The sequence below is a fragment of the Lampetra planeri genome, chromosome 13 (assembly GCF_965212315.1).
Source record: "Lampetra planeri chromosome 13, kcLamPlan1.2.h2, whole genome shotgun sequence".
Classification (NCBI taxonomy): Eukaryota; Metazoa; Chordata; class Hyperoartia; order Petromyzontiformes; family Petromyzontidae; genus Lampetra; species Lampetra planeri.
In genome coordinates, this window is record NC_136119.1 from 11808009 (window position 1) to 11820981 (window position 12973).

The 12973-nt window shown below is 43.9% G+C and overlaps 1 protein-coding gene across 9 annotated transcripts in view; it reads left to right on the forward strand.

Moving 5' to 3' along the window:
- The window catches only part of LOC144722068 (transcription factor 12-like), a 176185-nt gene that overhangs the window by 93189 nt on the left and 70023 nt on the right, over positions 1-12973 (forward strand). For all 9 annotated transcript variants that reach the window (XM_078600174.1, XM_078600172.1, XM_078600168.1 and 6 more), the window contains exons 6-7: positions 4616-4751; positions 9003-9052. In XM_078600174.1, coding sequence (XP_078456300.1) covers positions 4616-4751; positions 9003-9052 — 186 coding nt within the window. The remainder of the gene's footprint in view (positions 1-4615; positions 4752-9002; positions 9053-12973) is intronic.

Consider the following 12973-nt stretch of genomic DNA (forward strand, 5'->3'; position numbering starts at 1 on the left):
CGTCTAATCCCCCCCCCCCACCTCTTGTCTTCATTAAAAAAAGGCCAGGCTACCCATGCCAAATGGTGGCACTCAGCCACCTGCGTCGGTTAGATGACTGCTTGTTTTGCAGTAACTTCCACTTTTTGACTGGGACAAATGGAAAGATTTTTTTTGTCAAAAATAGTTATGTATCTTATCTACCAGCAGCACAGAGGTTACTGAAATAGAAAAGTAAAAATCGCATGGAATTTAACGTGTGATATTTTTTACGCGCTTTTTTCCTCATTTGGTGAGAAAAATACCGTGGTTCTGTGCTGTGTAGCTCTACGGTGTGTTTTGTTTCAGAGGGGAAATGTGGAATATGTCGAACAACAATAACCTGAAAATACATTTGATTAATACGTGTACATATGTACACAGCCATAAACAATGTTTGATTGGTAAAGGTAAAACCGGTCTTGGGTTTGCCTTGTCTAAACAAAATGCCGTTCAAAGACATTGGAAGGCCCGAATGCTACAAATGTAGCAACATTGTTCTTTTGTGCATTGTGTGAACTTTTACTCCTGCAAAAATGATTAAGCTCAGAGCAACTGTTAAGCACCAACCCTATGGTTTGCGAGTCCAAATGGATCAATGGAAACTCCAGTTATCTGCGGGTCGATGCTTCCTCTTCTCTGTGGTATATCCATTAGGATGCGTCACCCGGAAGTGTCGAGCAATTCCGTGTTGGCAATTCTATGGAAATAAGCCGAGATGCGTGGCAATTTCATAATATCTGCCTTTATTACACACTTGTGTTCACCTTGGAGTTGTTTTCCCAACTATTATCATACGACCTACTCTTGTTTATCCATGATTGGCACTCCCAGCACATCAATGAGGAAAATAGGAGTTCCACTTTATTGACACATTTGGTCTCATTACAACCACATTGACCATCTGTGATATTGATTGGTTGTCCTTATACATCCAAGGAATAAAACATGTTTGATAATGTTTAGAAACTTCAAAGATTACAACAAAGCCCCTTTTTTTGCTCTTTAGCACTGCAACCCAAAATCAATCGGTAGATGAACATCTTCTTTATTAACGACTTGGTTTTCATTACAGCGGGATTGTCTGTGCTGTAATTGGCTTCTTGCTAGAAAGTGGTCAAAATTTTTTTTTATCCATATAGAGTATTTCCCAATATCAATTCTACACATTTTGTCTTCAAATAACGAGGATTTTTTGCTAATATTGCATACATTTAACAAGATAAATTATGATGTTTCAATGTTTTACTAAGTGTTTTATATAATGTTAAATTGGTATCTTAAAATTGTCCATTGATTACACTGTGTAACATTTTTTTGTTCATGGGTAGTAAGTGTTATTTCCTAATTGCTTATGCCTAAAAAGTACAGAAAATGCCTCTTATTCCCCACAAACTTTGGTTTTGTGACCAGGACAGTGATATTTTGAAATTTACCTTTTTTCAATGAGAAAACGTGTGCATTTGTGTCATTCCTTCACGTAAAGTCCTGGTCACAAAAGCAAAGTTTGTGGGGAATAATAGGCATTTTCTCTACTTTTTAGGCATGAGCAATTAGGAAATAACACTTACTACCCAGGGACAAAAGTCGTGTTACATCGTGTTTTTTCTGTTCCATTCTGGCTTCAAACTTCTATCACTGTGCTCATAATTTGAATGATGTGTGCGTTTCTTGCACTGGTTTGTATTGAACAGCTTTATGCTTTCTGGTTGTAGATGCTAACATCTTTTCCATTTTTAGTATTTTCCATTTAATTGTGTAAAAAATAACGCATCGGGGAGTCGGCTTGCCACTAATTTTGATGATGAAATCGTTTGCTATTGCGGTACTGTTCTCCTCTTCGTACATTTGCGCAATAGAGAAAGTGAACTTTTGGGTCCCTGTTGTCTTGGAAGTGTATATTTGTAGAAATACATTTATGCAAAGGGTGGGGGGGAGGTCACAGCCGGAACTCCATTCCAATACACAAAAACACACAATAGGCAACAACGTGAATGTCGGCTGCGCAAGGTAAACCGTGTGGAATAAAAATAGACGTGGTACCCAAGTGAACCTAAGTTGGAAGCCCTGCGGGGTGACGTGCGGAAACAGAACGTGTGTATTTTTTTTCCCCCTCGTTTGGTCGAAAGAGTTCACTCCGATGTGATGCCTTCAGCTCCGCTACCGATTTATGCGTAACTGTCGCGACCTGTCTTTTGTGGAGAAAGTGTGCCAGCGACTTGTGAAGGCGTGCAACTTTTGCCAGCTTGTGCAGGGGTGAGAGCCGCAATTGTTTAGGTGTAGGGCTTTAATGCTTCACACTGTGAGCGTTTACCTGGCTAAAGCCATCTTATTTAGAGGTGATACAGTTACGCTTCAGTTGCAGATCAAGAATGGATTTTTTTAGCGAACTGCTTTGCCCAATAAATAAAGTTTGCTTAGGCACGCACACATTTCACAAAAGCCCTTTGCTCATCTCTTTCCACTTCGACTCACAGCCTCAGCAGTTTGTTAACCTCAACCCAAATGCGTTAAAAGTAATTGTGCGGGAATATACGACTCTATTACCATTGCTCTCCATTCTTGTAATGGGATGATATGTTTACATTTCTCACTTTACTCTGATTACTTTATCGATTCGACTCTTATGAAGGGTGCATTTGTGGAACTGCTGGTATTTTGAAGTATGGGGATTGGCTTGGTCTTTAACACAAAATTGTGTACATGGGCTTAGCAATTGTTTGCTTAATTTTCCAGCTGTTTCTAAATGGTTTTTGCGCGTGCATGTGCACTTCTCAGAAATCCTATACAAAAACAAAAAGCCTTGCGTTAGAATATCCCAAAAATAACTTTTACCAGTGACACCTTGATGTACCACTACATGTCAATTACAGAGAATACAGAGAAGACATTTTGAAAAGTAAGCTTTCAATAACTAGATGTTTTACCGTTACATTTTTATTAAACTTTTGAATCTAGAATATTATTCACATGTTATTTGCAGCGGCTTTTTCAGTATTGGTTCCAATTTCTAATTTAAGCCTAAATAAAAAAAATACGCATTAGAATACTTCTTAAACCTAGTGCTAATGTTAACCCCAGCCATGACCTTATAGTCTTAACTTGAACATATCATCGCTGCTGCTGAACCTGTGCAAAAGACAAACGTAGACCGTGAGTTGGAAATGTTGGAGATGACCAGACGGGTTAAGCTGGTGCAGCCAGGGGCATGGATGAATAGGGGAGAGTCCATATAGTGTAGTATTTTTAGTTTGTTGTCCTTCCCACTCCACACCTCCGATTAGCTACGTACAGTGCAAAAGAAGTTCAACGTACACACTTTGTGTAAAGGACAACAACAGACGGGGCAGTTTGACCAAATGGAGAGCGAGTAAAAGAAAGAGAGCGCAGAAGAGTGTTGAGCAGAGAGAGTGCAAACTCTTTGGGTGGCGTAAACTGTGTGTGGGCACGAGTGGGGCAAAGCAGGCCGTCTGAAACACGGGGAAAGGCACGCGTTGGGGGGGGTGGGGCAATGGACTGAGGGAGAGAAGAGGCCCTGGCGTGTTTGCCCAGACCCCGGGTCTGGCGGTGTCGCTTGCCGCTTTGCTGGAGGGGGGGGGTAGCCGACGCGGACGTGATTGTTTGTGACGTGCCTGCAGGGGTTGAAGCGGCCGGCGCAGCTGTTCACTTGACTGCCAGCCATTCTGGAGACGTGACTGGTGTGACGCTCGCATGCGTGTGTGCGTGCGCGCTCGCTCGCTTGCTTCCTTAGCACGCACATGCGTGTGTCTTGCGTGTCTGCTGCTGCGGTGGTGGGTGGAGAAGGGCGTTTCGTTGGCACCGTTTTTCAATTTGTGCTCGGAGGGCCTGTAATGAGGCCGAGGAAAAGTGGCATATTTTGTTTTATTCAGGCAGCCACCTTCGAAAAACGATGTTTGTAAGACGTAACTCAAAATTGACTTGAAGATGTTTGGGAAACACTTCTCAAGCTATTATTTGTTGAGATGGTTATTGTTTTTTTACCGATGATGACTGGCTACAAACATCGTGTGGTGGATTCAGCCTATACATGTGTGTTACTGCTGAGAATTCTGTTCAGAGATTTGTCTTCTAGCAGGATGTTTAAGAATGATATAATTGCAAATATTGCACTGTCCTGATTTTATCCCTGTGATATATGGCATTATCGTGATTCGAAATTTTTATATTGATATGATAGATCACTGTATTGATTGTTTTATATAATACATTTACTGTCATAAGCCGATATACAACCCTTTTGGAGCACCTATGAAGTGAATATAGCTATCTAGCAATCTTTTTAACGCTCATAAATAAGTTAAGCTTATGCGTCAACACTCTTCTTACTATCCCTTTATTTGCGCAGCTATCTTAAACCTGTCAGATCGACTAAAGTGAAAGCGTGCGGACAGACAGCGCCACTAAGTGGCATTTAAGCTTCTAGATACTGCTTGTAGGAGCCGTTGCTGATAATGCACTTGACAGCGATTGTCATGATCACTGTAGCGACGGCGCCGGTGAAGGTTGTCTGTCAGCGGATGTATTGAAGCCGAGCTCGACGCGTCTGCTCGTTGTGTGTCCACGTCTCTCTTTGTAGCCTGGGATGCTGGGGTCGGAGCTGGGCATGACGAGCCCAGGGCCCATGTCTCCGCATGGAAAGCCAGGCTCCCCTTACTACCCGTTTGTCGCCACGAACCCCCGCCGGAGACCTCTGCCCGACTCTCCAGGTATCGGTAAGTACCGCGCGTGTTGCGCTCACTCACTCTGCGCGACGAGCAAGCTGCCGACTGGAAGCTACAAACTCGGGATGCATGCACAGGGCACGCCGAACTCATTACGCACCAAGTGTTGGCCACAAATGAACCACAATACCTTGCTGGTCTCGTCAAGGAGCATAAACCATCACACAAACTCCGGTCATCCTTGCAGCAGCGGCTGCTTTTGGATAAGTATCGAACAAAGACGGTCAACGCATCGTGCGCTTTCAGAAGCGCTTCTGCAGCCGTCTGGAACACCATTCCAATATTGGGAAGCCACTTTTAAATCTAGATATGAAACTCATTTCTTCATAATTGATTTTTGTATTTAGTTTGTCCTTCCCCCACAACTCCAATTAGCACGGTTGGCTATGTACAGTGCAAAAAAAGTTAAACATACATAAAAACACAAAACTAAACTACCACCACTCTGAAGTAGATCTCCTGTTTGGCCTGAACTCTTTTGTGGCTAATACTATTAACAAGCACTTGTTAATGTTGGCATGGCACTTAAGTGAGCAGTGCAGCCAAGACCCATGGCTGGCTGTCTTTTTTTTCCCTCGCCATATTGCAGATGACCAGACCTGTACCAGGTACTTTAAGACCAACTAGTACAGTGAAGTATGATCAAACAGCTCCCCCATGACTGATGTGGCTTTTTGGAGGCCATCATCCAGCAGTGGATTGACAAAGGGATGAATGTTATTATTCTTATGAAAAAAAAATTCTGACTAATAATTATTTCCTCGTGCACAGCTCTACGATTCACGCACGCAGAGGCTTTTGCACACAACCTGTGTGGGGGAGCATATTCTGCCGAGCCAACTCGCACAATGGAAAAGGGCCAAAGTGGATGGGGGGCAGGGGTGGGGGGGGCCACAAGAGCTCAGTAGTTTTTATCCACATGCCGATTCACGGCATTCAGCACCTCGGTGGGTGGGGGTGGGGGCAGGCTCACAATCGTCAGTGGTGAGGGATGGATACGGAGGCCCACTCCACACTCTTCAGAATTTAGAATCAGAATATTGATTCGTACTGGAGGAATCCGATGAACTATATAAAGCTCTTCTGTAGGGGCGGGAAATAACGTTACAACCACAAACAATGTAAGAACATGATAGTCGTCGAAAGTACAAGGAAGGTCAACAAATAACCCAAATACATACAAATCAACTAAACTATCGTCCCAGACAAAGCCCACTGAGGTATTAACTTATTTTTCAGAAGCGACCTGGCCACAAATAATAGCTCGCCAAAGTGGGCCTTCGTTTGGACATTTTTAGCAAGGTATGCAGACTACATTCTTAGCTCCCCCCACACCTCCCCATAAGCCAGTTTATGATCGTGGTTAAAGGTTAAATATCTGGAACATTTATCACAGGTTTCAATAGAACTTGATTTTGTCAAAGCAGTAAAGGATGGGTTTATGAAGCACTAGACTACGTACTTTGCAGGCACGGTCAACTCAAGTGTCAAGAATCAGATGTTTCGGCGAGAGCAATGTGCTTTAGCTTTATGGCCTTTGAGTATGGTACGAATTTCCTGGCAAGATTGGCTCGGTGACTTGAAATGTTGGGATGGATGTGACGACAAGATGGCATTGTAGATGCGCTTAAGATTGGGAGCCTGATGGGTGGCGCACATAAACCGATGGAGGAGAGCAGGCAGCTGAGACGGGCATTGGAATGGCACCAAGAGATTGGCGACAAAGGAAGATAAGAGACCTTCATCCAGATGGTGGGCATGGTGCTATTAGAGCCGTTCAAAGTGGTCAGGTGTTGACTGTACAACAGTTGCTGTATGGTCTGACAGAAGGGAGGAAGTCATGATGAGGTATGTTGGCACCAGCGCTTTCGCTGTGATGTCTTGACCTTGACTTTACAATGCTCTGTATATGGACACAGGTGTTTGTTTATTGAGTTTTTAATCCAGCTGGCCAGGATTGGGCAAGGACATTGTCCACTTTTCGCCTGGGCAACCGGAGGGCACAGACTAGGTGTGTCCGCGTGTATACACGACAGGATGGCGATTGTGCTGCGTTGCCGTGGCTCTCGGCACCCCATTTGCCACTCGCATAGAGGATTGGGCTACGTGTGGAGCAATTTAGCACTTTGCGGGAAAACTCCATGCAATGCAGAATGGCTCTTGAGGTGGTTTTGGCCACTTGCACATACGCATGTGAATAGGTGTGTGTGTCAGGCAAAGCGGAGTCTGGATCAAACAGCACCGTTTTTTGGGGTTGGGGATTATGCCATTATCTTGTGACGCTGGCCTCCTTTCCCTCCCCCCAACCCTACTCTGGGATTGGTTTGCAGAGAGCTCAGCTCGGTATTCATAGTGAAATGGTGCCAAAATTTGCTTGGGAAAAGTGAGAAATGGTCTCTGTGGAAAGTGTCGGACCCTTGATTGTGTCTGAGCAAAGGGATATTTTTTTTCACTCTCTGGTTTTAAATTGCAAAGGTCTCGATAGTATAAGGGAACCACGTATTTCCATTTTAAATGAACGCACACATTTTTTGCCTGCCATTTATTGCCTATGATATAATTATTTCAGTTCAGAGACCTTTATTCTCTTTAGTACCTGTCTATCACTATGCCAGTCTCCTCCTAGTGCTCATCATAACCCACGTGGGCGAATGTTAAATTAGACGGTGGAGTCCCACTCAGTTACGCGACTTGCAAAACAGCCCAGTTTTTCAGAGTCGTGAGCTTGACTTGTGATGCCTCCTTATCGCCATATCACACATCCAGGCTGTTTGTTTAATTCCCCTTCTGACTCGCATGCCTTGCTGAAAGAACCACGCTTGAGCTCAGTGTGCCGAATTTACATGCATAGCACGTGCAAACCATGCCACTTTGATCCCTCCTTTGCATTGACAATAATGCTATCTCTAAATTATCAGTCATGTAAATCCCTTGTTTAAAAATATTTCCAGAGGGCCAGTGTTATAATAGGCATGGTTGAAATTTTAATAGAGGTTGTTGTTTTTTTGTGGGGTGTTTTTTGTTACCCATTATCAGTCCGGCAGCACGGCTGATAATTTGATAAGCATACACATATTATAACGTACCATTTTGAACAACTCTCTACTGTCGTGGCAGAATGCCATTTTTAATAGTGCAGCTGTATTTACTGGGCCCTCAGTCACCGTTGCATGAGATTGGCAAGCCGCTATTGGCCGAGCGGCTTGCCTCTCATTACCGCCCTGTCGGTGTTGCCGCTGACTCATTGATGAGCCTCGGAAATCACTGGATGTGGAGTTTCGGGAAAGTATGGCTTGGACCCATTCCTGCTGGCCCACGACGCCATGCTGGGAGGCCCAATGTCGTGGCACAAGTTAATAACAACTGGCACCCTATTCTTCTACGGCCAAGGGGGACCTGAGACAGAGCCCACCAAACTCTGTCTGGTGGTGCTATTTTCGAACGCCATTGGCCAAGGCCGCACGTATTGCTGCAGAAAGGGCCTTTCAGAGGTGAATACTTGGTTCCTTTTAAAATCATCCATATTGCGTGTCATTGTTTTCAGCGATTGTCTATTTTTGTGCTGTGCTTGCGCGGCTCAGATGTTGAGACCGAAACAGGGAGGATTTTTCCACAATTCTGGCTGTTGCCTGATGAGGCTGGTGGTAATTACCGGCGACGTCGTGTTCAAATTGTCAAGGTTGTGAGTTTTACTCTCCAACACATCGGTATGCTGAACTAGTAACTAATTGGTGTGTATTGTTTATGTGACAAACCTTACTAATTGGTTGTGTCGGGTGGTGGCGGATTTAACGATATATTTAAATTTATGCCATCTAACCCAAAAAAAACCTCTTATGGAGGATATTGGTCAGCGAAAGCCTACGTGTTAAACTGATAGCAGTGTTTATTTTAGGCAGCTACATTGCCTGATTTATGGTGTATATTCTGCTGAGTCATGGTGCACGGTCACTGATTCAAGTAAGTCCACAGCTAGCCATTAATTGATTTGGGGAGTTTAAAAAAGCATCAACCTGCTGTAAAGTAGATATTAAAAGCGCCTATTGCATCATTCACAAGAGTGTGGGCAAATTCTAGTTAATATAGTTCAGAAACGGAAAATTAAAAAGCACAACTGCCCCTGCATATCTTGTTCTCACCATGTTTTCGTTACAAGAGATCATCTGAATGGCCTCATACATTGGAAATAAACTTTGGAATTTAGTGCATTGTTTGAATGGAATTGTTTGCTCTCTGTTGCAGATGTTGCAAGTAAGAAGATCAGGAAGATTCCTCCAGGGTTACCATCCTCTGTAAGTTTTGCTTTTTCTCTTTATTATCACATGTAAAATTGTCTTATTTAAAAACATTTTTGTAAAGGACTTAAAGACGATGCCTTTGTAGGAAGCCGATGGAGCTATGCACGTGTACATCTAGGTTTAAAACGAATTTCTTTGGAACTGCTTTTTGTGTTTAGTTTGTCCTTCCTCCGCACCTCCGATTAGCACGGTTGGCTATGTACTGTGCGAAAGAAGTTCAACATACATGTATATACAAAGACATCCATACAAACTATTCCATGGTAGGTTGTTTGCATTTTGAAAAGCACTCCTTACTGGAGACTGGTCACAGGATGTAAGTGTGCACGCATCATTCAAGTCATGTGTGGATGAGCAGGTCCTCAATCTGTTGAGGCCCGATCCTCCCCAGCCTGTGATCTCCATAAATACTTGGGTCCGCCCATCAACCTCCCGTCGACGAGTCTATGCTGCCGCCGCGATACCGCTGAGTGCACCGAGCCCGTCGCAGATGTTCCGGTGACATCTGCGAGACTTGCTTGATGAATGGAAGCCGCTGCCGCTTACGTGTGAGCGCGCACGTGTATGTGACAGTTTTAATTCTGCATCTCTGGGAGGGTATGAAATGCAAAGCCGGGCGCCACGGTGGCGAGGTGATGCAACTCCTTCGCCTGGTATATAGGAAGTCGTCGGCCGAATCTCGACACTGACGCCTATGGTCGCTTGGATTTTTCTCCGGGTCCTCTGGTTGTTCCCTCCGCGTTTAAAAACATGCGTTTAGAGAATTTTGTCTGCTCTATAAAATTCTACATGATGTTAAGCCACTTGGTTAAGCTATCGTTTATCGCCAGGTCGCTTCTGAAAAAGAGCTCGATAGCTCAGTGTGCCTTACCTGGTAAGATAAAAAAAAACTAGTTTATAGAAGCCGAGAGGGGCATCTGCACTTTGGTGAAGCTGCTCGCCCCTTCTTCTTGCCACGAGCATCGCGAGTACGATGAGGGGGGGGGGGGGTGACAGGCAGTATTGCGCATCACGGTCATGCGGGGGTGGGGGTGGTGCCCGCACCGTGATGTTGCCCCACACCCTCTCGCCGGGGCGCCCCTCTCCAGCCTTTGCTACCGCCACTACCCTGGCATCGACCGGCGGCCTCCTCCCGCGAGGGGATGGGGGCCTGTCAGGCCCAATCTCCTCCTAGGGCCCGCTGTTTGATGTTTAATTAGTTATCATGTCGTGGAACAGGAGGACAGGCAGAGATTAATGGCCCGGAATCTGACGAGATTTACATTAATATTAATAATAATCCCCTGAGTGGGGGCTTGCGCTAGGGCTGCGAGGGGGTGGTGTCAGGATTCGGAATACGTAAGAGGCAGGCCTTAATGGCCTCTGTGGGCCGGTTGGTCCTTTAATATGTATATGAGGCTCCAGGCAGCTGTTACAGCATGGCAACCCGCAGTATTCTAGCACGTGCATACAGTAACAGCCACTAAACCTTGTTTAACCTTTGGTAATAGAGAATTAATTACAAGCGAAATTGCTGGAGGAGAATAATTGTCATGGCTTTGTTATATTAACTAACAGCCGAAATTTATTACCCATGCATGATCTTGGTGAAGATGCAAAGCTGAGCTTTATTAAGGGGTGGTTGGCAGGCAGATTTGTAAAATGTTATTCATTGTTAATGTCGAAACATTTAAATGTATTAATTTCCTTTAAACTACCCCCATCACATACATAGTGTGCACTGCTGTCATACGTTTTGTACGTAGGCAAAAGGTTTTCATGTACCTAAAATAAAATCTGCAAAAAAATTTACTTGGATGAAATCATACATTTCTATTGTACGTTGGTTGGAGCATTGATGCAGTGGTTCGCTTACTGCTACATAAACTCTACAACCAGACTTTGATTCCTGGCCATGGCTAACATTGGTGTTGAGTGAAATCCGAACCATTCCTGGCTCCCCCCCCCCCCCCTTCAATCTGCTTTGACCAACATGGTGAAGTATGGTCATACAAATCCCCAGGATAGACATGTGTTAGTGAACTCTTTATCTAGCAGTGGAATTTTTTTAAAGGCTTTCACGATATACACATTATTTTGTAACTTTAGTCAACGTATAGTTTGTTAAAAAACAACTATGTTTTTATCTTGCATTGTTGATTTAGTGGAGGTGATTTTAAATATAATATGAATTCAAGAAAAATACATGCAAATTAAAATTTTCAGGCCTTCTCAACAATGTCGAAACATATAATTTGTTGACTCTATGCAAACTCGGCAGCACGTATTTCAAGGAAAAATGGTAATGCACTTTATTTAATGTGGCTTTATATTGAGGGAAATGAAACCATCAGCTATTGTTATTGTTAAATGTGCAGCTGCGCTAAACTTTACACAGATCTACAAACCATTGGCTCTGAAAATGAACAAAAATGCATAAAACATTAAATACCTTCTCTCAGGCATGGCACAGTCTTCCCTTCAATCACGCAGTGCGATAAAATATACAAATTAAAAATGGCCACTAAGGAACATTTTCTCATGCACAGAAATAACTTTGTATTTAAATTACACTTTATAGGTTATCTACTTCTTGAACGAAGTTATTAAATATTTAAAATAAAAGTGCTGCCGGGAACCGGTGGAGCGTGCACGCCTGTGTAAATGAGTATCGCTCGCAGATTCTTAGCCGGAGCTTGGCTCGTATTCCCCCGCAAGCATGCGCAGAATGCTCGCGTTGCGGTCGAGTGTCGGAAATCGAACTGCCGCTCTGCGCCTCGGCAAAGCGAGCTGCGGGGCGGAGGGGGTGGCAAGCCCCCGGCATCGTCGCTACACCGAATCGCTGCGAAAGGGTCCTCTGGGCCAGAATCAACGAGCAAGCGCGCACGCGGCTCTGCATCGCCGTGTGGGCCCCGTGCGCCGTTGTTGGCTCGTGAAGCGCGCGCTCGCTCGCATATTTGTTCAAGCATCGCGCAAGACGTTGTTGTTGTTGAGAGAGAGCTCCGGCGGAGATTGTGAGAACCAGCGGAGGGGAGAGTGCGGTTTAGTGTGCGGAGTGCTGTCGTGCCATTCCAAGCATACCCTTCCCAAACCTCAAATGGTGTTTGTTAAATGAGGGGAATTTAGGTTAATGTTTGGAGTATTTTATATATAATGTATGTGGTTTAGCGTGTGCGTGTAATTCCCCGTGCACAAGTGAACTCGACGGCGTGAGCTTGTTTACTTTGGAGCATTCAACTGGAATCTGAAGAAATGTAGGCATATGTAGGTGTACACTGTGCATGCGTAAGTAATCGGGAAAATTTAGATTTTTTTAAAATCTTTAAAATGTCATACATTTTGTTCAGTTTTTCACATTAACATTACTAATATGTTTTAATCTTCAGCAATGTATTTTAATTGTGTAACTGAATTGAACATGATCTACCGATAATATCTGAAATAATTAAAGTGCAGAAATGGGAAAAGTGAATTGTGGCCCGTTCTTGCGAGTGGCAGCAACAAGCACAGCTCCCGTCTCGTATTGTGCTGCTTAATGTCTAAACTCGTTGGCAATTTGTGGGTCATTACCTTTCAAGTTTGTGAGAGAAAAAAAGTGTGGGTTTTTTCCAATGCCCCAAATATTACAATCGGTCTTTTGTTAACATGACCACAAGGAAACTTGACCATGGGCACATCCTATGGACTCTAGCTCCCTCTACTGGTTAATGCCTTAACACAATGTAAGTGCTCAGTGCACGCTCTCGTGGCAGAGTGAAAACAACCAAATATAGAATAAAACTTGATTTGAAGCTTTTGTGACTGCAAGGAATTACTCTTTGGTTCTTTCGGTAAAGTCACGTAGAAAGAGAAAATAGTGACTTTCCCGAAAGAACCAAAGAGTAAATGTATAATAGTTATAAACTTTCCATTTTCGTATTGTAAGTGATGTTGGCC